This window comes from Anabrus simplex, chromosome 2 (assembly GCF_040414725.1).
Source record: "Anabrus simplex isolate iqAnaSimp1 chromosome 2, ASM4041472v1, whole genome shotgun sequence".
NCBI lineage: Eukaryota > Metazoa > Arthropoda > Insecta > Orthoptera > Tettigoniidae > Anabrus > Anabrus simplex.
This window is the reverse complement of record NC_090266.1, coordinates 947021521-947049228: the sequence shown is the minus strand read 5'-3', so window position 1 is coordinate 947049228 and position 27708 is coordinate 947021521. Positions and strand designations below refer to the sequence as shown.

Genomic DNA, 27708 nt, shown 5'->3' with positions numbered 1-27708 from the left:
TCCGCTAGACAGCTTATCGGGAGTTCGTCGCTGGGAAATACGGTATCTTTGTTGTCTGTCGACGTGTTAAAAATCAGACCGTGTTCTTTAGAATGAAGTTCGTAATTTTGCAAGAAACTAATTGAAATTTTCACCCATGAGCAATGTGTATGTTATTAGATAGCATTCTATAATATTGACTTGTTTAACCGAGATCTGAACGTATATTTGAAACAACGGGAGTTAGACCATAATGAGCGAATTGAACTATTTCCAGGGTGTCCAAAATAGAGTGTTGGTGGTAGTTATTGATATATTTTTGAGGGATGCACATAGCCTTATTTAAATATCATGTTGGGATGTGACATAGTATTGGCTTATATTTTACGTCGAGTTACTTATGCAGATTTTAAATACTTAATAATTAGGGTTATCCAAGTGTTAATAATTGCTAGTGTTAGATTAAATTTATGGTGTGATGTCATGAAACAAGTATAATACTAAAATAAATGATATGTAATTTTTTTCCAGCTTTCGCGATATCAAGAGACGATAAATATTATAAATAAAACGTAAATAAATTTGAGTAGAGACTTGTTAAAGAAACCATTCGTCCGCGGAGATAGAATTTGTTGTTAATTAGGATTTATGAAATCATTTCAATTTATTCAATTAATAAACTCAGTGGAAATCGTATTTGAGAAATAACTTAAAGCCAAGTGATCTGGAAATCTGAGTTTAGTTTGCTGGGAATGCTCAATTATTAACGTAACGCTTAAGGGGACATGTCTGAATGTAAAGGATTTTACTGCCGCAAAGTGTTGTGAGCATTGTTGTTGTTGTTGTTGTATTATTTGGCTTTGATTGATTGAGCATTAAATGTGCTGGGATTAGTAAAGTGGAAACTTTGGTCATCAACCAATGTAACTTAATTTTGTTTAGCCTTCAGCTTAGAAACATGGATGGTCATGGGGCCATCAAACTGAGTGACTTAGATTAAGGCCATATGCCATTATAGCATCATTTTCCTTGCGGTCATCATTCACAATGACTTTAAAGTAAATTAGAAGGTTAGATGTCGGTCCATGACATAGTAGCAGGTCACATCGATTCCATTAAGGGTCCATGCCGTACAACCACTGTGTGGCACATACCGATTGGACTGTCTTAATTATACCAAGAGTCCAGAGTTCATGTTACGGGGGCTGGATCATCACGAATCATTATGATGGTACATGTAGTCTCGCATGGAAGCCGAATTTAAGGATTTCCAGACTTTCTTTCTTCACTCTTAACTTGTGACAATGGTTTCTAGTAAGGACGCCCATCAGGCAGTTAAGTCAAAGCTTCTCAAACCAGTATACTTCTCCTCTGCGTTGTAATTAGTGTTGTGTTGAAAGGAAATATCGTATGGTTCTTAGTGCCGGGATATCCCAGGACGAGTTCGGCTCGCCAGGTGCAGGTCATTCTATTTGACTCCCGTAGGCGACCTGCGCGTCATGATGAGAATGAAATGATGATGAAGACAACACATACACCAAGCCTCCGTGCCACTGGAATTAACCAATGAAGGTTAAAATCCCCGACCCAGCCGGGATCGAACCCGGGACCCTCTGAATCGAAGGCCAGTACGCTGACCGTTCCGCCAACGAGTCGGTCAGTTTTGTGTTGACCGAACAAGATAGTCCGAATTATAATGTATTTTTCCGTATTTCCTCATTTAAATATTTCTTAAATAAACTACAAATTTTCTTAGAGTTGATGTTTCATTTAAGTAGATAGATTAAAAGATTAACATTACTGCAAGCCGCCTTTTACCTCAGCAAGTGACGAAGAAACTGTTAACGACCCAAGAGACAGATCTCATACTAATTGCTGATAGGTAGGATATCCTTTATGGACCTCCAATGGTTCAGCGTCGGGAACGAAATCATGCACACGGACTTCAAGTGCTCAGATAATTCTTAATGAAGAGGCATTAAGGATGAATAATTGCAGCCCGTTCCTTTTAGCTGACGATCATTTTTAGTGCCGAAAAAGGTAGAGAAAGTTGTAGGCATTGTGCGCAATTTTTCATGGATGGCAGGTTCTAGAGTTGCAGCAAACAGTTCGCCCAGATATACATCATTCACGCAGACCTTGGAGGCCGGAGTGATGAAAGCAACGTTTATCCAGTCGTCTTTGCGTTCCGGCCTAACAAAAATATAGAAACTTATATTCGTTTCTTTCACCTTATCTTGGAGGCAGTTCCCCAATGGAATCCTAAGAAAATCACTATTGACTTCGAAATAGCTACGATATTAGCCCTACGGCAAGTATTTCCGTCAGCAGAGTTAAATGACTGTTTTTTTTCACATGAAGGAATGCCTGTGGAGAAAAGTACAGGAACTTGGCCAGACGAGCGACTACAAGGAGAACGAAGATATTCGTCTCCACATCCGAATGTGCGCTGCTCTGGCATTTTTGAAGCCAGATGACGTCAGTGAGGAATGGCTGGTGATACATTTTCAGGCTCCATCTATAGAAAAACTTACTGACTTCCTCGACTATTTTGTAGACATATGGGTTGAAAACAGCGAGATACCAATCACTATGTGGAGCTGTTACAAAAAGCGACATCGAACAACAAATGCTGTAGAGGCGTAGAGGGATGGCATCACATGGTCTACTCATTAGTTGGAAATCCACATCCTCGATTCGACGATTTGGTGGTTTGTTTAAGGAAGGAAGCAGAAGCGACGAACTGCATGTACCTGAAACTGGAGCTCAGTCTTGAAGGTAGGAGGAGGAAGACGAAATATGTGAAGAAAGATGACAGGACTGAAAGAACCCTTATGAAATATGGAGAAACCAGCGACATCAGGTCCTGCTTAACGCAATTTCTTACATAGAAAGACTAGCGTAACCTTCTTATACCGTTTCAGGTAATCCTTATGTAAATAGGTATGTACAAAGGAACAAAATTATAACGACGCTTACCTAAAGCCGACAAAAATAATTGACGAAGCTTATTTTAAACACGCCAAGATAATTTTAATACATTCATTATGCCAGTCCAAAGCCTGGATAAAGTGTAATGGGAATCATCATTTTAAAACATATAATTTACTGTCGATCAAATTACAGTATGCACTCGAGTTTGGAGGTATGACCACCTGTGGGTGGGGGACGCAGACGAAGAATACATCCATAGAATCCCCTGCTGTCGTAAGAGGCGAGTAAATGAGGCCCCGGGGGCTCACAACTTGGGAGCGTGGGTTGGCAGGATAGAACCTGCCAAGTTGGGGCCAGAAGGCCAGAGCCTCAACCGTGCGAGCCACTGAGTCCGGCATTTCTAATTCTTTCCCATGCCATTTTCTCCGAAAAATGTGTTAGCGTGACGTTAGACTACCGGAAATAAGTACATAAATAAATACATAAATAGATAAATTAGTTAATTAATTAATTAATTTAATTAGTCCGCCTCTGTGGTGTAGTGGTTAATGTGATTAGCTACCACCCCCGGAGGCCCGGGTTCGATTCCCGGCTCTGCCACGAAATTTGAAAAGTGGTGCGAGGGCTGGAATGGGGTCCACTCAGTCTCGGGGGGTCAAATGAGTAGAGGCGGGTACGATTCCCACCTCAGCCATCTTGAAAGTGTTTTTCCGTGGTTTCCCACTTCTCCTCCGGGCAAATGCCGGCATGGTACCTAACTTAAGGCCACGGTCACTTCCTTCCCTCTTCCTCGTCTATCCCTTCCAATCTTCCCATCCCCCCTCAAACCCCTGTTCAGTATAGCAGGTGAGGCCGCCTGGGCGAGTTACTGGTCATTCTCCCCAGTTGTATCCACCGACCCAATGTCTCACACTCCAGGACACTGCCCTTGAGGCGGTAGAGGTGGGATCCCTCACTGAGTCCGAGGGAAAAACCAACCCTGGAGAGTAAACCGATTAAGAAAGAAGAATTAATTTAATTAATTAACGATGGATTAAATTTTTGTTTTTCTAAAAATGAAGGACTGGTGCGAAATAAAACAGTGTCTTTTAAATTGGCCTACCTTTAATTATACCACGATAAATAAATAGGAACATTTTTTTGAATTAGCCTCTGATATTTTTATATAAAAATTCACTTTGAGATGTATTAGAGTTTAAATATCAAATATACGAGGTTGTATATCTGCGTGACTGTTCATATCGTGGTACCCACGGGAATGTTTCGTGATGGTGGTGATTATTATTTTTGTGAGAAAGTAGAACGGTGCCACCATCCTCCCTTAAAACTAACAAGAAAAAAGTCGAATAGGTACGACTATCCTTTAGTGAAAATGTAAGACAAGCGTGGGCTTGGCAAACATCGTACCGTGGGGATCGGAAGAGAACAAAAGTTGACCAAGAGAGGCCGGATAGGAAATAGAATAGAATAGGCCTATATTTATTTATCATCTACGTTACCAAAAACATGACATGACTTGTTCTTCTCCTTCAGACACACCCAGGTGGTGATTTCATGTTGACTTTCCCTATACTTTCTGTACATATATAACCATTCGCCTTATTAGTAACTGTCAAAACCATTACAGCACACAACAATAAATACTTACACCAGGAAGTTTCGATATAGAATTGTGTTTGTGTCTGAAGGTATCAGTCTCTAAATAATACCCGCGAGAAAAAAATGTTGATCTGCAAGGAGCGACATCAGCTCAGGCAAGTTATCGGGGATACCCTGAGATTAAGCTAATGAGGCGCACCCGCTGCTGCAGTGACCGCAAATGTCCTGGGATAAGTGGGAATTTCTGTGAGTGGGCACAAATGTCTGTGATTTCGTGATGACTGCAATGTCCGGGACCGTGAATCTTCGGACACCATGTTAAAGGTGTATTTTCCTCTTGGAGTCAAGCTGTGATATTGTGCGGTCGAGGAGAAGGCTAGGTATCATTCCTCCATGTCTCCCTTACTGTCAAACCAAAGTTCATGTATATTTTAAAATTAAAATTTGCTTTACGTCACAGCGACACAGATAGGACTTATGGCGACGACGGGATAGGAAAGGGCTGAAAGTGGGCAGGAAGCAACCGTGGCTTTATTGAAGGTACAGCTTGGTTGGAGCTACCTTAGACATGTCCCCTAGATTCAAATTCATGACCTTAATGGCACAAAAAATACAAATACAAAACGAAACAATTTTGCAAAACTTAGAAAAGACGCTGAATCGACATGGCAGAAACAGGAAGGTGCTACAAGATAGAATAAATAACGAGGTACTTGATCAGTTCATTGCAATGGGAAAAACAAGACGGAATTATATATGACCGAACGCTACGAATCTTGGCGATGTCTTTTAAATCACAAATTGATGCAAACAACACCTTAACATTCATAGCTTCCAAATCATGGCTGCAGCGGTTCAAGAGAAAAGAACGAGATTGTTTATCACAAGATTGCGCATAAAGTTGGCCGCAGATTTGTTGGTGATGTCGCTGATATAGAACAGAAAGCTGATGAGTTTGTTACAGATGTAAGACGTTTCATTGAAGAATAGAATTTTACACCACGACAGATAAATAATGCACATCAGTCAAGCTTTTGTAAAGAGTTACGTTGTGAGGTTAAGGGAGCAACGACGATTTATGGTACCGTGGGTTCATTTACAGCAACCACCCATTCATACATCATAATACGTTTTATTGTAATGGATGGCACCCTTCTTCCACACATGTGTGTTCTTGTCTCGAAACCCAGTGGGAATTTCCAGCAAGCATGGAACTTGAATAACTCAGTGTGAAAGCATATGCCAGCAAATCACCAATCATGACAAACGGGATGTGAAAGTGTTCCTCGAACAGGTGTTATGGCCGGATTTGCACGGCAGAGATCGAATCCTTCAATTGGTTGATTATTGGTTAGCAAATAAGGATGATGTTCTATACAGTGAGACAGTTCCAGAATATGTTGAATTTCTTAAGAAACTGATCCCTGCAAAATGTTCTGGATTGGTACAACCAACGGATGTTTTCTTTTCCCGTCCGTTCAAAAGTATGGTACGATTCATCACAGAAACGGTAGTGTTATCGTCCACAGTTGAAGTGTAGCAAAGAGAACAATTTCTTCGCATTCAATCGCTTGTGAACTTCCAATTTTCGGCAAATAGATTCAAACAACTGATTCGATTTGCTAATTGTGGTTACACCGATGAACATCCAGGATCATTTCAGACACTTTCCGAATACTGTTTCGGGAGTGGTTTAGAAGAAGAATGTTTGAAAATTGACTGTGTTCAGCTTGCCTTCATTCGATGTGCTTACTGTGAAAGATGTTTATGTCTAGACCATGGATTACTTATCGACCTTCATGTCTATTGCACTTGAAAACTGCCATGGGTGCGTAATGTATTTCATTTCCAGTACATAAACTTTACTGAATGTATTTGCTCGCGCATCTACGATATTCAGCCTCGTTTGGACTAACCTACACGAGGATTCCTGTCTTTATGTGTATTCGTAGTCTATATTTGGGAGCTTGTAGCTCCTATGTTTTTTGTCGATAGCAGCTGTAACTTGCATGGTATGTATATTTCGATACTATCTATTCAACACACTATATAGATTTAAAAAGTGCGCGACAACAGCTCGGTACCCTTCCTTGTAAGTTCATGTATGGGCAATTTAATTCTTGTAATATTTGAATAGCCGTCATTCTTGTTATATATATATATATATATATGCCGAGCGAGTTGGCCGTGCGATTAGGGTCGCGCAGCTGTGTGCTTGCATTCAGAAGGGAGTGGGTTCGAACTCCACTGTCGGCAGCCCTTAATATGGTTTTCCGTGGTTTTCCATTTTCACATCGAGCAAATGCTGGGGGCCTATCTTAATCAAGGCTATATCCGCTTTCTCCCACTCCTAGCCCATTTCCTATCCTATCGTCGTCGTAAGACCTATCTGTGTTGGTGCGACGTAAAACAAACAAATATATATATATATATATATCCTATTTATATTTGTTTATTCTTATTAATCTGTTTACCCTCCAGGGTTGGTTTTTCCCTCGGACTCAGCGAAGGATCTCATCTCTACCGCCTCAAGGGCAGTGTCCTGGAGCGTGAGACTTTGGGTCGGGGATACAACTGGGGAGGAATGAAAACCTTCCCTAGGTCCTAGGATCCCTCGCTGAGTCCGCGGGAAAAACCACCTCTGGAGGGTAAACGGATTAAGAAATAGAGAAAGAAAGTTTCCTATTGCATCTATGAGAATATGAAGCATGGGCCCAGTGCAGTTAGGGGAGTTGCCGAGGTGGTGAAAGCGTTCCAATTCTCCATTCGGAATTCGAAAAAATTAGAACCGAGAGTTCCGTTTTTGGAGTGACACATTGTCCTGTGGTTCATTAGAAATAGTGTCAGATTAATTCCTAACGTCTAAGGCGACCGAGCTCGGAACTAACCACTGTACCTCACTTTGTGCAGAAATTACGAATAGTCGAAGCCTTTACTTGTACACTCTTAAGTGCTTTAATGGCCTCTACGGAGGGGGGGAGGCTGATTAGCTCAGTCACTTAGCTGCTGGTATCCTGCTCAGAAGGCTGACGTTCGAATCCCGGACGATCATTGGTTTGAGATTTTAATCTAAAAAATCACATGACGTCAGCTGAGGCATCCAGCTTTAAAATGGCGGCGAGAGCCAAACTGAGCCCGGATCCTTGGCTGAATGGTCAGAGTAGTGGCCGTTACCTCAGAGAACCCCTGGTTCGAATCCCGGCCGGGCCAGGGATTTTAACCATACTTTATTAATTCTTCCAGCTTGGGTTGGTGAGCGTTTTAATGCACATCTTCATTTACACACACCACACAAACTGCTTTAGAAACACGCAATAAGGAATAGGCTACATCCCGCCATATAGGTTTGGCACCTGGAGGAGCATGCGGCCATAAAAATAGTCTTCATTTACATTTGTATCGCTCCACATAATGAGAAAAAGGATAGGGATGTATAAGTGGCATGCAGGGAGGTGGTTTTGTTTTCTATCTGGTGCAGATAAGGAAGGTAATAGAAGCCTTTGAAATACAATATTTCGAAACGATGCTCAATGTAGAATGGGTCGATCGTATCACAAACATATACTGATGATGTTGATAAGGAAAGTGAAACTTGTAAGAATTTGAATTAAGGAAGAAATAAGATGTTACAACTTGTCATGAAACATTCAGAATTCATTAACTTATTTGGGAGATGAGTATATGGTGTGGTAAGAGGAAGCTGTGGATCTGAATATGATGAAATAGTGTAGTTATGAAGAGATGAAAAGTAAAGTACGCGATAGAGAGGATTCGACTGCTCTATCAAACCAGTCTATAGACAGATGACTCCAAAAGAAAATTTATAAACATTCTTTATCCATAAACTTAACTTACCAGCGGCACGTACTTCGCACCTAATACTGGGTTAGGCCTATTTGTTTCGTCTGGCAATTCCGATATAGATCCATTCCCCATTTCACCATTGGCTGTCACAGCATCCTTCTTGCTGCTTACACCTGGAAACAAAGAGATAATTCTGGAATATTTTGCAACAAATATAAGATTCCTAAATGAAGAGAACAATATGGTCTTTGAACGCGTTAATTGGTGCAGCAGAATAACTCGTGCCGTGCAGATGCAGGTTGATATACCCACAAATCAGTAAATCTGCCTGGCTCCTGAATAACTGGTTAGCATTTTGGCCTTTGGTGCAAGGAGTCCGTGTTCTATTCCCAGTCGGGTCGGGGATTTTAACATTCATTTGTTAATTCCTATGGCGCAGGGGCTGGGTGTGTGTGTGTGTGCCATGTTCAGCATTAGAATTCATCCTAGGTAGGGTCCCATCCTCACAGACGTGCAGGTCGCCCAGGGGAGTAAACGCGAAAGACCTGCATCAGGCCTCTTCGGAGCCCAGCATCGCCATTATTATTAATAATAATGTTATTTACTTTACGTCCCACTAACTACTTTTACGGTTTTCGGGAATTATTATTATTATTATTATTATTATTATTATTATTAGTAGTAGTAGTAGTAGTAGTAGTAGTAGTAGTGCCGACCCCGTGGTGTAGGGGTAGCGTGCCTGCCTCTTACCCGGAGGCCCCGGGTTCGATTCCCGGCCAGGTCAGGGATTTTTACCTGGACCTGAGGGCTGGTTCGAGGTCCACTCAGCCTACGTGATTAAAATTGAGGAGCTATCTGACGGTGAGATGGCGGCCCCGGTCTAGAAAGCCAGGATTCGTCGTGCTGACCACACGACACCTCGTAATCTGCAGGCCTTCGGGCTGAGCAGCGGTCGCTTGGTAGGCCAAGGCCCTCCAAGGGCTGTAGTGCCATGGGGTTTGGTTTGGTTTGGTTTTAGTAGTAGTAGTAGTAGTAAATCTGACGTGTGTTAGTAAGAAGTAAAGGCATACATTTATAACTGCTATGAAATATTAAAAAATAAAACAAGGTTGATTAAAAAAAATACAATTTGCTTTACGTCGCACCGACACAGATCGGTTTTATGGCGACGATGGGATAGGAAAGGGCTCGGAGTGAGAAGGAACCAGCCGTCTCCTTAATTATTGTACAGCCACAGCATTTGCCTGGTGTGAAAATGGGAAACCACGGGAAACCATCTTCAAGTTTGCCGACACTGTAGTTTGAAGCCACCATCTCCCGAATGTAAACTCACAGCTGCGCGACCCTAACCGTTCGGTGACTAGGTGAAATGAGACTTTTAGTGACTTTGTATACTGCACCTTTTCCTGCCCTAGTTATGCCTGGCTATCCCCTCAGGGATGCACGGTACTCGAAGAAATATGTGAACTAAATTCTTAAGTTATAATAGTTAGGAAGGAAAGTGCATAACTACTGGAATGAGAACTAAAGTATTTACTAATGCAAAGAGAAAGAAATAACCACAAAACTACATAAATCTTACAAAAACGAGTAAAATATTGGAGTCTCATGCCCATTGAACAATGAATTTAATGTTCTTTTTTTCACACCAGACAAATGCTCTCGCTGTACCTTAATTAAGGCCATGGCCACTATCTTCCCAATTCTAGCCTTTTCCCATCCTTCCGTCACCTAAAACGTTCGATATATTTGTGCGACATTAAATAAGTAGGAAAAAAACTTCTATCCATTTGAAAATCAGGTGCAGAATTTGGAATGAGGTTGCAAATACTTTCCTGTCATGGTAAGTTAGTCGTCCTAACCGTTCGACATATCTATTAACAATGTAAAGGTAGATAATGCGCTACCCACATTTGACACTATTCCCTAAATATCTGGATTAACTAACTCACATAAAACAAGAATATAAACAGAAGTGAGAACCTAATAACACCAAAATAACACTGATTCTAACATACGAGCAAAGTCACGATAAGCAACTGACAGTGTCAGAACCCGCGACCGCTCATGTGAGACTGAATCCACGGGCAAACACAATAACACGTTCTTATAAGCACAAATGGCAAGTCAAGTAGAAAATATCGTAACTAAGACCACACTGGAATCTGAAATAGAAGGCATGCACAAACACAGAATAGTGCCTCTCCATAAAGAAACAGGTGTGGTCGAACCCACGTCCTGGTGGACCATCACTCATGACTTAGGAAACTGAAAACCCTGCGAAAGAAACTGTTGATATACACTTGGACGACCTTAATAGTCCATCGTCTCTCCCCTATAACAATGCGTAGCTTCTTACAGATTACCGGGAAATAATTACTCAATGATCCACCCGAAACCTGGTTTGGGAACATTGACTAGCTGTAGTCCAACCCCAGCAATAAATCTCCTACTCTGACGGGAGGAATCCCATCCTCCCTACCTGGCTGTATGTCGTTTGACAGCAAATTTCACTATTAACTATTTATAATTCAGCTGGACTGCATTGCTCTCACAGCTGATCAATTATTCGGGAAATATCACACCGAGTCAAATACCACGCATCCAATAATCATCATAACATCTTCTTTATGTCAATATTTCTTCAAATATATATATATGTCAGTATTCTATCTTTATTCAACTTTATCTCATTTCCTTAAATAGGTTGCACGGTTTACGGAGCTCTGAGATCAAGTGCCACCCTCCACAATCTCATACATCATTTTAATAACAACAATAATAAGGGCTCAGCGCCTCAATAAAGGAGACTACAACCACGCAAATATCACAATGAAAACCCAGCGAGATAGGTCTCTAACTCACTCCTGTACGGAGTCATGATTACTGTAATTAGCGTCCCAAGTTCTCATCTTCGACCGTCAATTAACATTTTCTTCTTAGCAAATTGACGGTTCTGTAAGTTCAATTCCCACATATTTACTGGAAACTAATTCTGTCCTATGCTGCAGCACGTTGGTATACCGCTCATATTTTTTAAAAGAGAAAGACCTCGACTCTCGGCTAACGACAGGTACTCACACACTAAAAGCACAAATGAAAATCGACGCTGGGACTGCATCGATAGCTCATTTAGGCCTATTTGAAATCCAGGAAGCGACAACGTGGTCAAAGTGAGGCAAACACCCATGGGATTTAACTCCGCTCTCAGGGGTCATAAAAATAACTCGTATCCTGCAAGTTCATCTCTGGGGCCAAACATAATTTTTGGTACATATGCGCTCCAGCCCCGATCGTAGAAATCTGTGATATCGAATTATTAAGCTGGCTCGTTGTACAAAGCCGGGGTAGTAGCAGTGAACACCGCCGTTTCATTACCCTGGGTTAATATCACTTTGGCCCAACGGTTTGTAATGACTTATTTATTGTAATAATAATAATAATGATAATAATAATAATAATAATAATAATAATAATAATAATAACGATAATGTAATGTTTTGAACATCACAGCATGTACAAAATTATCAAACTGTGTAATTAACTGGAAAGATGTATATATTTAATTTGTGGTAGGTCATTTTAAATTATTATGTTTATATATATAGGTTTTTTAGTCATCCATTTCACATTATCATCTCATTTCTTTGTATCACAGCAATAACGAACTCTGAACGAACTAATTCTTGAGTAAGGTATTACAACATCACCCGTATTAATAGTTTGCAGTAAATTTCCAGTAGCCGTGGTCAGGTGACCGGACACGGCATGCTACTATTAGCCCTTTACCAGGAAAAAGACGTCATCAAGCTTGCAATATTGCTTACACCACTCCATATTCTGAAGGGACAGTTACAACTTATTAACGCCTACTTTTCGAAGTTCGCTACATGACGCTTTGATTGCCCACGAAAGTTCAACCTATGTGACTGAACGTTATGAAACAAGATGTTGGATATACAGCGATGAATAGGAGAAGGGATAGAACATCAGATCTTACTGGACCATGAGATATGGCACATGGAGGGAGATTTTGGAGCCTATAAACATCAACGACAAGAGCTGGGGAGCATCTATTCTATCTGTCCGGGAAACCAAGTCTATCTCTCTTTGCTTAACATCGAAGAAGGGCTGTACGTCTTTCTTTTACATCGGAGAACGTCTTGACATCGGAGAAGGTCTTAACTACGTAGTTCACTTCGCACCTGAGTCGCACTACTCAAAATTACTCTCATTGTGACCTGGTTATCTCAATGAGCGATAAAGTCAACGAGAGACCGGTTTTGACTGGTCTAGAACAGGAAATATCTTTGTAATGTATTTAGTTACGCTACAGTTCTGTAATACGGAAGAATACAAGTATATTCTCTCCATGAACGTACCCAAGGTGGATTTGATATTGAAATTAGGGCTCATTACAACATTATGTAAGGAGTATCATAGAAAGTGTTAAAGTCAGGGCAGTCGTAGTCCAATTAGTGGGCTGTACACGAATCAAAAATAGGACTGGTACCCACAACGAGAGATGACAGTCTGTACGAGAGGACCATCAAACATCAGCTGATACATCGAGCGTGTCCAGATAACAGAGTTTACAAATGGCGAGCTAATGGCATAAATTATTACAAGTCTCCGTGTAACAGTTAATTTTCTTAAATTTTATTTCTTTCAATTTTTCTTTTGTTTCCGTAAGTTCAGTTTTCGTAAATACGCCGTCACGTTTATCATCCTAATAAATTGTTATTTTAAATGGTAATTTCAGAAATTCTTATTAATGATCCTTAATTTCCAAGTTAGTGTGTACTTAATGGTTAGTTTTCAAGCCATAAGTTTGAAGGCTGGCGCCCATGGGATATTGTTTATGGAGAAGTAAATGAGAGAATATTTATTTATATTAAAAATAAGGTGACCCGCCTCGTCACATATTGTCGCACATCTGTGGGCAAGAGCGTACGTCACAATAATAATAATAATGTTATTAGATTTACGTTCCACTAACTACTTTTTACGGTTTTCGGAGACACCTAGGTACCGGAATTTAGTCCCGCAGGAGTTCTTTAACGTATCAGTAAATCTACCGACACGGGGCTGACGTATTTGAGCACCTTCAAATACCGCCAAACTGAGCTAGGATGGAACCTGCCAAGGTGGGGTCACTCAGCCTTGTGTGTAACTACAACAATTTTTGGTGGGACATTTCTTCATTAATCATGTCCTCATCGTATTATTTCGTTATTCCGCTTAATTCTATCTCATGAACCAGTTCTCAAGAATTTCATGACAGTTTTTCCTACCCTGGTACAAGTGTTTTGTGACTCTAAGGTTGGTAATGTGAGGTTTCCACTGCTCCCTTGTTCGTTTATTCAAAAGTTTGAAATGTTTTCTCTCCTTGCCTCCGGTCGGCTATCTTCACTTAATTTCAAGGCATGGTCCTCCCTCCTTTCTTTGGCTCTCTTGGAAAGTTAGGCATGTCCATGCAGTAGGTTATTGGTTCGCTGTCTGGGATATTCTACGCGAGTGTATTATGCTCCTTAATTCGGGTCTTGGGATCGGTACCGGTAGGGTACTATACGGACAGTCGGTTTTCGTAACACTCGGGTTTTAATTGCTGGGGAGCCATGGTTGACGATCATGGTACCTGGAGATGAGTCTGGTATTGGACCTACCCCTTTGTGCAAAGCTCCTCTCTGCCACATTTCCTGCCCTTCTTCCTCTGGCCATATCCTCTTCCCTACCGACCCTGACGGTGTTAAGAGTATCAAGAGCATCTACATTTATCTTCTAAATTGACATCCTCATTTCTCAGGTGGGCAGAAGCTCTTCTTATCTCGTTAGTTTTAGGTTTCAAGAACGTCCACGATTTGCTCTTTCTGTAGTGCATCTCCTGGGTAACAAAGAGGACCAAGAATCCAGGCGCTGGAATTTGGGAAGAGATGTTACATTTATCGTCCCTTCAACTGTTACCAGTTTTGAGAAACGCTTCAGTGCCCGAATTTTTCCATTTAATAGCAAATGCACGCTCCAATATAGCAACCGCACCTAAACAAGTTATCATACATACACGCGCGCGCGCATGTGGACGCACAGGTCGCCCACAGGTGTCAACTCGAAATACCTGCACCAGACCTCTCCGAACGACATACGCTATTATATTATAGTTCGGTACCATCCTGGTCGACTGGGGATCCATGGCAGAGAAAGGGACAAGCTTGGCCTTCCGTGGTGACTGGCGCCCGGCCAGATGGACTTTGAAGATATCGGGATGTCACGTGGTCATCGTGAAGACGTTCTCAGCCGTACTGCTTGGTTTTCATAACCTGATCCACTGCCTCTTATATCAAGCAGCTCCTCAGTTTAAATCAAGAGCCTGAGTGCAGCCGCTCCTGCCCTCTCAAGCGTCAGTTGCGGAGATGACGTGAATCGCGACGGAACTTTCAGGTGAGAACTGTAATGGCCCCAAGACCTTATGCGTAAGATATTAAATTTCACAACTGCCCGAAGCTCCTGATGCAGCGATCAGAAGCTTGGGTGGGGGGCGCCTTCAATGTTTACAACCATCTATCGACTATACTCCATTTCGCAATACCGATTATTTTAGAAACTCGAAAGTGTCATATGTACACAAGAAACGCATGTAGCATATGCTTATTGTTTTGTGTTACTCTGAAACTGTTTCAATCTGATTCAGGAGAGGACGCGTCATTTGTTAATAGAGAAAATATAACATGAGCCAGTTTCATAATTAAGTACGCCCAAACATCACAAGAAAGACGTTTGTGTAACACACACTCGTGTGAACAATAATAAAACAAACCTTTGAGATTGCATGCAGAATTTTTTATATGGACACAGCATTACGCAAAACGTCCCATTAATCCAGACGTAACACACAACAACCAGGTGGGTACAGTGACCATCAAAGACTAACATAACAGGTTACAGCCTTTGCCGTTAACCGCGCAGTTTGTATGTGCACGCTTTCCAGATGTTTAGTCCTCGTTCGAGGCTACGGATTGTTGCGAATAGTAATATTTTTCACATGTTGCTTTGGGATCGTCACCGTTATATGCTGTGGGTTTCATCGAGATTCTCGTCAACAGCTCGCAACTCTCCATTATTAATCTAAGATCAAATCCTTGGAAAGGCCGGGAATCAATCCCGGAGCCTTTCTCTTTCTTATTTACATAGACAGTGAGTACATATTTATGGTCTTCTTCAGTATATACGTTTGTCTCTAAATTTTGGCAACATAATTTTATTAAATTTCATAACCCGGTCCACTGCCTCTTGTATCAAACAACTCCACAGTTGAACTCAAGAGGCTGAGTGGAGCGTCAGTTGCGGAGTTGACGAAGTGAATCTAGACGAAACTGCATTAGTCGTCCCTTTTTCTTCTGGCCATATCCTTTTTCCTACCGACCCTGACTGAACGAGGATTTTACTCCCTCTGGGTTAGGGACTGGGTGTTTTTCTTAGTCTTAATACACTTTCCTTCATCTACAACACACACACACCACGCTACCAACCACCCCTCGTCATAGGGTTGGTGTCAGGAAAGGCATCTGGCCGCAAAACTGAGCAAAATAAACCCAAATGCCAACCCCAATAAATTGGGAAAAAGCAAATAAGGAGAAGATGAAGAATAATCGTGTAAATTCCAGTGTGTGTTGATGGAAACTGCAACAGCTGGCCCTTAACAGGCACGTTATGAGAAGGTGTAAAGCCGGAGGTAGAACTTTCCTTGTTATGGTCGCGTAGCTGTGAGCCTGCATTCGGGAGACGGTTGGTTCAAATCTCACTGTCGGCAGCTCTGAAGATGGTTTTGCGTGGTTTTCTGTTTTCACACCAGGCAAATGTTGGGGCTGTACCTTAAATAAGGTCACGGCCGCTAATCTTTCCCATCCTTGTGTAGCCTAAAACCTTCGACGTGTTAGTGTGACATTAAACCACTAGCAAACTGGCACTGATCCACGCACATGGTCTCACGGGATTGAAAATTAAACTGTACCAATAATACCACAAAAGGCAGTTATACATTTTTCGCTAGCACTTTCAGGTTTTCAGTAACATGGGTAGATTTAAGGGCTAGCCCAGTGAAGGAAGCGGCAGTAGTCTTATTTAAAGTATAGACCCAGCATTTGCCTGGTGTGAAAATTGTAAACGACGGAAAACCATTGTTGACATTGTTGTTGTTGTTGACATGGGTGTTTGCGTTGTCTTAAGTTCTTTGAACTGTGTCTCTTGACGACGCGATCCTTTGTCTTTAGCTAGAGCCTCATGGTCAAGGAGTGAGGATTTGAACTGTGTCAGTTGTCGACATGGCTGTTTGTGTTATCTTACGTTCTCTGAACTGTGTCTGTTATCGACACGGCTTCTTGTGTTGCCTTTAGCTACAGCCTCATGGCCAAGGGGTGAGGATTTGAACCGTGCCAGTTGTCGACATGGCTGTTTGTGTTGTCTTACAATCTCTGACCTGTGTCCGTTGTTGACTTGGCTGTTTGTGTTGTCTTACATTCTATGAACTGAGTGTGTTGTCGACATAGCTGTTTGTGTTGTCTTACGTTCTTTGAACTGTGTCTGTTGTCGGCATGGCTGTTTGTGTTGTCTTACGTTCTCTGAACTGCGTCTGTTATCGACATGGCTGTTTGTGTTGTCTTACGTTCTCTTACCTGTGTCTGTTGTCGAAATGGCTGTTTGTGTTGTCTTTAGCTACAGTTTCATGGCCAAGAAGTGAGGATTTGAAGCGTGCCAGTTGTCGACATGGCTGTTTGTGTTGTCTTACGTTCTCTGAACTGAGTCTGTGGTCGACATGACCGTTTATGTTGTCTTAAGTTCTCTGAACTGTGTCAGTTGTCGGCATGGCTGTTTGTGTTGTCTTACGTTCTCTGAAATGAGCCTGTTGTCGACATGGCTGTTTGTGTTGTCTTAAGTTATCTGAACGGCGTCTGTTGTCAACACGGCTGTATGTGTTGTCTTAAGTTATCTGAACTGAGTCCGTTGTCGACATGGTTGTTTGTGTTGTCTTAAGTTCTCTGAACTGAGTCTGTTGTCTACATGGTTGTTTGTGTTGTCTTAAGTTCTATGAACTGTGCCTGTTGTAGACATGGGTGTTTCTACTGTATATTGCTACAGGCTCAGGGCCAAGGTGTTTAGCTTTCAGCTGTGTATGTTGTCGACATGAGCGATTGTGTTGTCTTTAGCAGCGGGTTCAGGGAGCAAGGTGTCAAACTTTGAATTCTGTCTGCTGTCAACGTGAGTGTTTGTGTTGTCTTTAATAGTTACAAGTGTATTTCATCAAGTATGGCACCATCATTATTTCATCCCAAGTTAAATATCCTCTAAACTACTTTTCCTCAACGTCACCTCACACGCTTGTGTCAGATCGGGGGAATATCCCGGCATTTTTTCGTATTGGACGGAGTTTTAAGGCCAGATGCCCTTCCTCTCGTCACATGCTGATTCTATTTAACCCACTTCTCCCGGAAATCAATCAGATCAATCACCATTGATTTTTATTTAGAGCTGTTGCCCATGTGGCAAATACCTGTCAGTTGTTTACCTAGTCTTTTCTTAAATGATTTAAAATATGTTGGAAATTTATCGGGAATCTCCCTTGGTAAATCATTCCCGTCCCTAATTACTCTTACTGTAAAATAATATTTGTTCCAATTCCAACATAATCTTCATATTATGACATTTCCTAATTTTAAATCTCCGTTCAAGCGTATTCGGCTAATAATATTATTCCACCGAGCGAGATGGCAGTGCGGTTAGGGCCGCGTTCTGTGAGCTTGCATTCGGGAGACGGTGGATTCGAATCCCACCGTCGGCAGTCCTAAGGATGGCTTTTCATGGTTTTTCACTTCCACACCAGGCACATGATGGAACTGTAACTTAATTAAGGCCGCGGGCTCTACATTCCCCATCCTTGCGTCGCCGAAAACCTTCCTTGTGTTAGTGCGACGTTAAAAAACAAACCCAAAAACCCATGATACTACAGCCCTCGAAGGGACTCGGCCTACCAAGCGACCGCTGCTCAGCCCGAAGGCCTGCAGATTACGAGGTGTCGTGTGGTCGGCACGACGAATTCTCTCGGCCATTATTCTTGGCTTTCGAGACCGGGGCAGCTATCTTACCGTCAGATAGCTCCTCAATTCTAATCACGTAGGCTGAGTGGACTGTAAACCATTAGGAAAAAATGTGCGGTATTTTTTACAATTTGCTTTACGTCGCACCGACACAGATAGGCCTTATGGCAACGGGGTAGGAAAGGGCTAGGAGTGGGAAGGAAGCGCCCGTGGCCTTAATTAACGTACAGCCCCAGAATTTGACTGGTGTGAAGATGGTAAGCCACGGAAAACCATCTTCAGGGCTGCCGATAGTGGGGTTCCTCCCGGATGCAAGCTCACAGATGCGCGCCACTAACCACACGGCCAACTCGCCCGGTAGGAAAAAATGTCATTCCACGCCATCTTTCCGCCGACAGCTGGGAACATATCGCTTAGTCGAGCAGTTCGTTACCTTAATCCCGATACTTTCCTGCCCATACTTCTCAACATTTCCGCAACGCCACTCTTTCGTTGGAAGTCACCCAGAACAAACCGTGCTGCTTTCCTTTGGATCTTTTCTAGTTCTTGATACAAGCAATCATGGTGAGGGGCTCATTTATTGGAACCTCAATTTAACTGGGGTCTTACCAATGACTTATACGCCCTCTCCATTACATCCTTACTACAACCTATATTTGACACTTTTATTTACAACCCCGTTAATTTAATTACCCCAAAGAAGATCTTTCCTTATGTGGGTTTCCCATTTTCACACCAGGAAAATGCTGGGGCCGTACCTTACTAAGGCCACGGCCACTTCCTTCCCATTTCTAGGCCTTTCCTGTCACATCGTCGCCATAAGACCTATCTGTGTCGATGCGACGTAAAGCAACTAGCAAAAAAAATATATACTCCTAACTTTTCACCCCTTTACCATCATATCATTGTCCGCTATCTACCTCACAATGTTGTCGAGGTCTTTTTGCAGTCACTCGTAACTCTGTAACTTACTTATTATTCTATGCATTATAACACCATTCTTATCTGTGATTCCAATTCTTTACTCATATCATTTACATTTTGGTATAAAAGCAAGTATAAAGATCCAATAATACTGGCTTGCAGAACCCCCCTCTTATTCATTACGAGATCGAATAATGCTTCACTTCTCTAATTCTCTGAGTTCTATTTTCAAGAAATTTAGCCATTCATTCAATCACCCTTTTGTCTAGTCCAGCATACCTGAGTTTCGTCAGTAGTCTCCTATGATCTATCCTAGTAAAACCCTTGGATATATCAATAGTGATACAGTCCATTTGACCTCCTGAATCTAAAAAGTATGCTATATCTTTCTGTAAACCTGTTAGTTGATCCTCACTGGAAGAACATACCCTAAACCCAAACTGTCTTCTATTTGAATCAGTTACTCAAACGTGTCTAATATTATCAGAAGGGATGCTTTCCTAGAGCTTACATGCAACACATGTCAGGCTGACTGGCCTGTAATTATCCACTTTATGCTTATCACCCGTTCCTTTGTACACTGGGGCTACTATAGAAACTCTCCATTCATTTAGTATACGTAGCTCCTTCATGCAAACAATAATCAAATAAGCACTTCAGACATGGTACTATATCTCAAAACATTGCCTTTAGTACATTCCAAGAAATGTAACCAATTCCAACTACTTTTTTAGTTTTCAACTTCTCTATTTGTCTATAATCCATCCTACAGAGAGAGTATCCCGCTGATAAAAATCTCCGCTGTCTCAAACTTCTCCCATATTGCGCAAGTCAGATCCCACACATCCCCAACGAAACCTATTCCTGCTTGCCTTATGTTGTTGCTACCAGATTGAAAACGTCCGCTTTTTCCTTAGCCTCCCCCATCCTTTCTACTTTCCTCAACATCTGCCTTAACGTTATTACTGGATAACACTCTGCCCTGGTTTCCTTTCCTTCACACCTTTTCCCCACGTGTCTGACAATAAAGTCCCCCATCACCAGAACCTCAACCCCAGCCACCTCATTAGATCCCCTCCCTTCCTGGTCTCCCTTCTCTACCCTGGCGGATGAATAACCCACTTCTTACTCCCTTTTCTCCTTCTCATGACTGTGTTCCACCTCCCTCTTCCTATCCTTTACTCTTCGTTCCGATTTCCTGCACTTCCCTTTTTTACCTTTCCCTTGCTTTTTACATCTCCCAACCTCTGTGACAATTCCCTGTTCTTCATCTTCCCTTTAAAACAATACCCCACCAATCTTCCAAAATTTCTCCCCTTCCTTCATCTCCCTCTTGCATACTTACCGCACCCTTGAATTTTTTAAAGGAGATATCTACCTTCACTCCTCTCCTCCGTGAGAAGCCTAAGGTATCTCCCTCAAACTCTCTAACTAGTGGCTTTACGTCGCACCGACACAGATAGGTCTTATGGCGACGATGGGATAGGAAAGGGCCAGGAGTTGGAAGGAAGCGGCCGTGGCCTTAATTAAGGTACAGCCCCAGCATTTGCCTGGTCTGAAAATGGGAAACCACCGAAAACCATCTTCAGAGCTGCTGACAGTGGGATTCGAACCCACTATCTCCCGGATGCAAGCTCACCGCACGGCCAACTCGCCCGGTAACTCTCTAACTCTTCCCTTTTAATCCTCAATGCCCACTCACATCCACAGTCCCTACACCTACATTCTTCAGCCATTCATTAATTTCTTCGAGGAGAGATTATGACAAAACAAATGTATTGTGTAGACTATATAACAAGACATTAAAGGAAAGAAATGTACACTGCTCAAGGGTTACACAGCAATAAAGGAAGCAAGATTCTAACTGCACTAAAATACCAGTTAGCATATCCTAAGTCCGCCTCTGTGGTGTAGTGGTTAGCGTGATTAGCTGCCACCCCCGGAGGTCCGGGTTCGATTCCCGGCTCTGCCACGAAAATTTGAAAAGTGGTAGGAGGGCTGGAACGGGGTCCACCTATCCTCGGGAGGTCAACTGAGTAGAGGTGGGTTCGATTCCCACCTCAGCCATCCTCGAAGTGGTTTTCCGTGGTTTCCCACTTCTCCTCCAGGCGAATGCCGGGATGGTACCTAACTTAAGGCCACGGCCGTTTCCTTTCCTCTTCCTTGACTGTCCCTTCCAATCTTCCCATCCCTCCACAAGGCCCCTGTTCAGCATAGCAGGTGAGGCCGCCTGGGCGAGGTACTGGTCATTCTCCCCAGTTGTATCCACCGACCCAATGTCTCACACTCCAGGACACTGCCCTTGAGGTGGTAGAGGTGGGATCCCTCGCTGAGTCCGAGGGAAAAGCCGAACCTGGGGGGTAAACAGATGATGATGATGATGATGATGACTAAAATACCAGTTAGCATATCCTAATCATAAAATAATAATAATAATAATAATAATAATAATAATAATAATAATAATAATAATAATACCGAGCGAGGTGTACGTGCGGTTAGGTTCACGCAGCTGTGAGCTTGCATTTGGAAGATAGCGGTTCGAATCTCCAACCGTCAGCAGCCCTGAAGATGGTTTTCCGTGGTTTCTCCATTTTCACACCAGCCGAATGCTGGGGCTGTACCTTAACTAAAGCCACAGCCACTACCTTTCCCATCCAACAGTCACCGAAAAAATTCGATGTGTTAGTGCTACGTTAAACAAGTAGCAAACAAATATGAAATAATAGGAATAACAGGCTAACTGAAACTACTGTATATAAATGTAGTTTAAAGGAATTATTATTATTATTATTATTATTATTATTATTATTATTATTATTATTATTATTATTATTATTATTATTATTATTATTACTATTGTACCGGCGGTACACCTCCGCGCCGCTAATTGAAACATTGCGCCAGTTGAAACTCCTCTATTGGAGGAAGCTTGAACTTTAACTTCCACATTAATGCTAAGATTTCTCAGAAGATGTCTCTACTGTAAATTTTGAAGTGTTCTGAACTATGTCAATTTCGATTCGTGTTTGTCTGCTCCATAGCAAGAACTTTGAACATTCTCTAACAGATGTCTCTACCAAAACTGATAACGCTCTCTGGTGTAAAGGAATGAACTGTCCGGAAGAAATTTAACATTCATAAGTTTTGTTTTTGCTAAATTTTGTTCTGTGGTTTGAGAGTTGGCAATATAATCCTTTCTTTCCGCCTGTTTTGAAATTAGCCAATCCCGAATTTCTTAAATTAATTTTCGACCAATCGGGGCTTACTTCCCCAACCTACTCTGTAACTGTGTTCGGTAACCAATAAAATTTTGTGGGTGGGTTGTAATCATTCATGAAACGTCTCAAATCTTCCAGAGGGTATATAAACTGCTGATTTTCTGGTCTCCTCGCCACTTCAGTAACATCTTTCTTTGTGTGATTATATAGCAGGGGGCGGGAAGCGCCTCTTTCTTCGGGTAGCAGTTCAACCTTCAGGTAATGGCCGTTTTATAACTTATTTTCTTGCTAGCTCAGTAGTTTAACCCTCGGGGCGGGTTCGAAACTTTCCTCATGTAACCTATATTTAAATGTAAAAGACACTTGGTATACATTCTGCCTCTTTAACTTCAAATTGGGATAGAGAGTGCCTAACCCTCTCGAGCTCCCATTCATTTTCTTTTGAGGTGACTACGTTTTTATAACAGTTTCCCTTCTACTCGTAATGTCATAACATTTTTCAATCGTGTCACCTCCGTAGTATGGGATTAGCCCTTGCTTAAGCGACCTAGTGCCAAATAGGTTTTAAAGAAATGTATTAGGAGTGCAGTTTCGCCTCCTCTCAAGTTGGTAGTTTGGAGGCCATGTAATTGTCCTGTTTCTTTATTGAGTAGGCCTCAGTAGGTTGGGTATTTTTACCCCTGTTTTCATGTGCTTGGAGGTCAGCTTGAAGGTGGAGTTTGGTGTGGCCTTTGATAGGCTTGAACTTTGAGAGCGGGTTGCTCTTTCTTAAATCGGTTTCTGTGTGCCTCGAGCAGGCTTTACTGAGTAATAGGGAGCGAGTGCTCCTGGGCATGATTGGGGTTTTCTGCCCCTTTGTTAAACCTTGTGTATAAGTAAAGTTGGGCTCATTGCTCAAGGATTGTGTTTTGGAACTCGAAGCCCAATATACACTAATAAACTGTAATTGTACATTCTTATTTTGTTGCTATATAACCAAGTTCCTGTTGTACTTGTTAGTTCTTGATCATGAAAAGAAAATATAACCTTGTTGAATTTTAAATTAACTTTAATTTCGTAAGTTGAGACCTGTTCATCCCAGCACCTTCTTTCACCTCTAACTACCACGGAGAACTCCGTAACAATTATTATTATTATTATTATTATTATTATTATTATTATTATTATTATTATTATTATTATTATTATTATTATTATTATTATAGCCTCCGTGGCAGCACGCCGGCCCCTCACCACTGGGTTCCCTGGTTCAAATCCCAGTCACTCCATGAGATATTTCTACTGGACAAAGCGGACGTGGGACAAGTTTTTCTTCGGATACTCCGGTTTTCCCTGTCATCTTTCATTCCAGCAACACTCTCCAATATCATTTCATTTCATCTCTCAGTCATTAATCATTGCCCCAATTGAGCAAGATGCGGGCTTCATTCATTCCATTCCTGACCCAGTCAAGTGACTGGAAACAGGTTGTGGGTTTTCTTTATTATTATTATTATTATTATTTCTATTATTATTATTATTATTATTATTATTATTATTATTATTATTACATAATACTGCGCTCTTAACAGAAATGAAAACTTCCGTAATTGACGAAATATCGGGAAGATTACACAAGGTTTATACAACAATAAAGGAAGGAAGATACTACGTAATAAAATAACTACACAAGAATACTGAACTGCACTTGGCGTTTCCTAATTGAATGGCTTATGTCCTAAGTGACGCATCTCCAAGCAACACAGTTTTTCAGGAAATGCCATGTTTTAATAAATGGACTTCCGAATAAGATAAAGACTTAGTTTTTCCTATGTAGCAACATAACTTGAAACAAAATTTGCTTGTCATAGTGGATAATATCCTAGTGCGAAGAATACCATCAAAACTGGGGGAGAGCTTTGGATTTACGTCACTTTGGAACTCAAGAGGGGCTCGGAGTTGGAATTAAGCAGAACGGTGTAGGCTAGGTTGCTTTCTAGGAGCTCAAACTTTCAAATACCATGATATATTTAATTAAATACTTCAAATATGCTGTATGTATTCACAATTAATTTCAGTATTTCAAAATGTATCATAATATGAACAGAAAATGCGTACAATGCAATAAAACATAAATTAATTTAGTAAAACCTTACATATGACTGGAAAGAAACATAAAGAGGATTGTCTCGAGTTATATCTCATATTTTTTAATACACGCATTTTCGGGGGAATGTTTGGAAGAACCTATTGGTCCATACACGTCACATGTTCAGCTCAGAAAATGAAAATTTTAAAAAAATCCGTTAATACATTCGAATTTAAGGACGTAATGTTTTTCTTTGTGGGTTTCCTTCACAGACACCCAGTTTATCGAGGAGGCTCTTTGACTTGGTCTTCTTTCAATGAATTGCCCAATGCTCGTTGTTCTACTTCACCAAACTGTCATTTTCTAGCTCTTTCCAGCAGGGTGTGTTTGCACACAGCAAAACCACAAGCAAAAGAGCAGAGTCCCGCCACAACAGGTAAGTAGTCACGTGATATATGCGCGCCAGGCTATTGGTCATGCGGAGTTGCAGCACTTTGGAGATAAAAAACAACAACGAGGAGTTGCGTCACTTCGGAAAAAAAATAAAACTTTTGGATGCCATGTTAACCACGACATATTCCGCTTTGTAATAAATATATCCCCACATGCTAAAGAACGATTGTGGGAATTGGATACATTTGCGAGTTCAGCTTGAAATCCGGAAAACCGAGCTGGATAGCTGCAGTCGCTTAAGTGCGTCCAGTATTCAGTATTCGGGAGATAGTGGGTTCGAACCCCACTGTCGGCAGCCCTGAAGATGGTTTTCCGTGGTTTCCTATTTTCACACCAAGCAAATGCTGGAGCTGTACCTTAATTAAGGCCACGGCCGCTCCCTTCCCATTCCTAGCCCTTTCCTGTCCCATCGTCGCCATAAGACCTATCTGTGTCGGTGCGACGTAAAACAACTTGCAAGAAAGAAGAAGAAAAGAAATCCGAAAAAAGTGGAGTTGCGTCACTTTGGAAGTAAGTCCCTCAATTACAACAGGTTAACTGAAACAAGAGAAATGTAGTTAAAACTAAATACTTAATAGCACATTTTTTTCTACTACGGGTTAACAGAAATTAAAACTGCAGTTCATTGAGGAAATATCGGAAGTACAAGGGAAAATGTCTAAATTAGTGACTCAGCAACTTCTCTAAAAACTATGCTGGAGACTTAAACTACAAATATCGAAACATAGGAATCAGCTGATTAATGTTAACAACGGAATATTTAAATACCAAGAGCGGCAATGTTCACCAGCAATGCGTACACAATTAACTATTTTCCCAGTAAAATACCGCAATTCTTTTTCCTTCGTGATGTGTGCAACGGGTCTTAAGAGTGCTATACGAAATGCCGGGTTTAGTACCTGTACGAATGTAAATGTATAAAGTGCAGAAGGTACAACTCCGTGTAATAACCTGTCTTTATAATTATCCTACCAAGAAAACTTCAGATATTTAAACAATGAATGGTTCCTATTCTCCCAAACCAAATACCCAAATTCGCAACAAATTAAACCTACTCTACGTAAGTTATAGTATGTATTTTACCGGTTCTACTCAACATACTTTTTATACAATTATCGCTAATTTTGATTACGTCCAATAAACACAAATTATACACAAACTGGGTCACTCACACACCGAATTCAAGTACGCTACATAAAAAAAATAACTGGGTACTTTATCACTCCAAAAAGACTGAACACCTTCAACAGCTGACAGTTCATGAGCGTGTCACCTGCTTTTGAACCCAGGGCACTCAGATTGGAAGCCGACCGGGCAACCGTGCCCCTCCTCAAGAATGATATGACGTAGGTAAAAATAAGTTTCAACATGTTTTAAATTTACGTTCAAATTAGAGGTGAAGTCTGTTAAGAGGGAATTAAGGTAAACATCATATAGTGCTCTTATATTCAGCTACTTACATGAAACGTTCCTGTTCTTATTTTCTTATTTCCATTACTTTTATTATTATTATTATTATTATTATTATTTTTATTATTTATTATTATTATTATTATTATGATTATTATTATTATTATTATTATTATTATTAAGCAGCCCCGTGATCTACAGTTAGCGCACCTGCCTCTCATCCGCAGGCAACGGGTTCGATTCCCGGCCAGGACAGGGATTTCTACGTAGACCTGAGTGTTGTTTCGAGATTCACTCAACCTACGAGGTCACGATTGAGGAGCTGTCTGACGGTGAGATGATGACCCCGGTCTAGAAAACCAAGAATAATGGCCGAGAGACTTCGTCGCACTGACCATGCGTCACCTCGAAAACTGTAGGCCTTCGGGCTGAGCAGCGGTCGCTTGGTAGGCAAAGGCCCGTCAGGACTGTAGCGCCATGGTGTTTCATTAGGTTATCATTGTTATTATGATCAATTCTTTAATATCAATAATATTAATTATTATTAAAGATATTACAAACAACGTCGGTAGACATCTTGGGGGCTCCAATTGTAAACTTAATATTAATTCTTGGGATGCAATCAAATTTTGCAGTGCATCTCATTACGCATGGCCACTAAGGAAAGAGTCTTATTGCTGTACTTCTCTGTGCTTGTAGATAATGTTTTTATGGATACAGTACTAAATACTCCTATACTAACCATATCTGAAGAAGACGAAGAAAATAATTGGATCACGAGGCCTCTAGCTGTTTGACACTGCTTCTCTTCTATGTGCCACCCTCCTCGCTTCAACTTTCTTTTCCGACATCTCTTTGTTTAAAATTTCTACTCGTACTGTATTAGGCTCGCGAGGCCTCGGATGTCTTTCATTTTTTATGCATTTCGTGTCTCTTCACTTCTTTTGCCGATGCCCTTATTTTTCGTAGGACCGGAAATATTTCTTTTTCTTGTGAATTGCAATAATAGGAAATAGTTGCCTATTTGTACTTTCCCATAAAACAACAATTACCACCACAACCATCCCAGTCAAGTGCAGAGTGGTCAGAGCTGATTAGTGTGCTGCTGTAGGACTGACAGCTCAGTCATATTGTCATTACCGTCTCACTTGTGCAGCTACGATTCGAATTACTGTCAAATTATTATGTGAGGCTTTCGAAACAAGAAGGCAGATCCCTATGGTACGAA

The 27708-nt window shown here is 41.4% G+C and overlaps 1 protein-coding gene across 1 annotated transcript in view; it reads right to left on the bottom strand.

The window, feature by feature from the left end:
• LOC136864570 (facilitated trehalose transporter Tret1) overlaps positions 1 to 27708 on the bottom strand; it is a 180248-nt gene that overhangs the window by 140186 nt on the left and 12354 nt on the right. The window contains exon 2 of the mRNA XM_067141745.2: positions 8368 to 8489. Within this exon, the coding sequence (XP_066997846.2) occupies positions 8368 to 8489 (122 nt within the window). The remainder of the gene's footprint in view (positions 1 to 8367; positions 8490 to 27708) is intronic.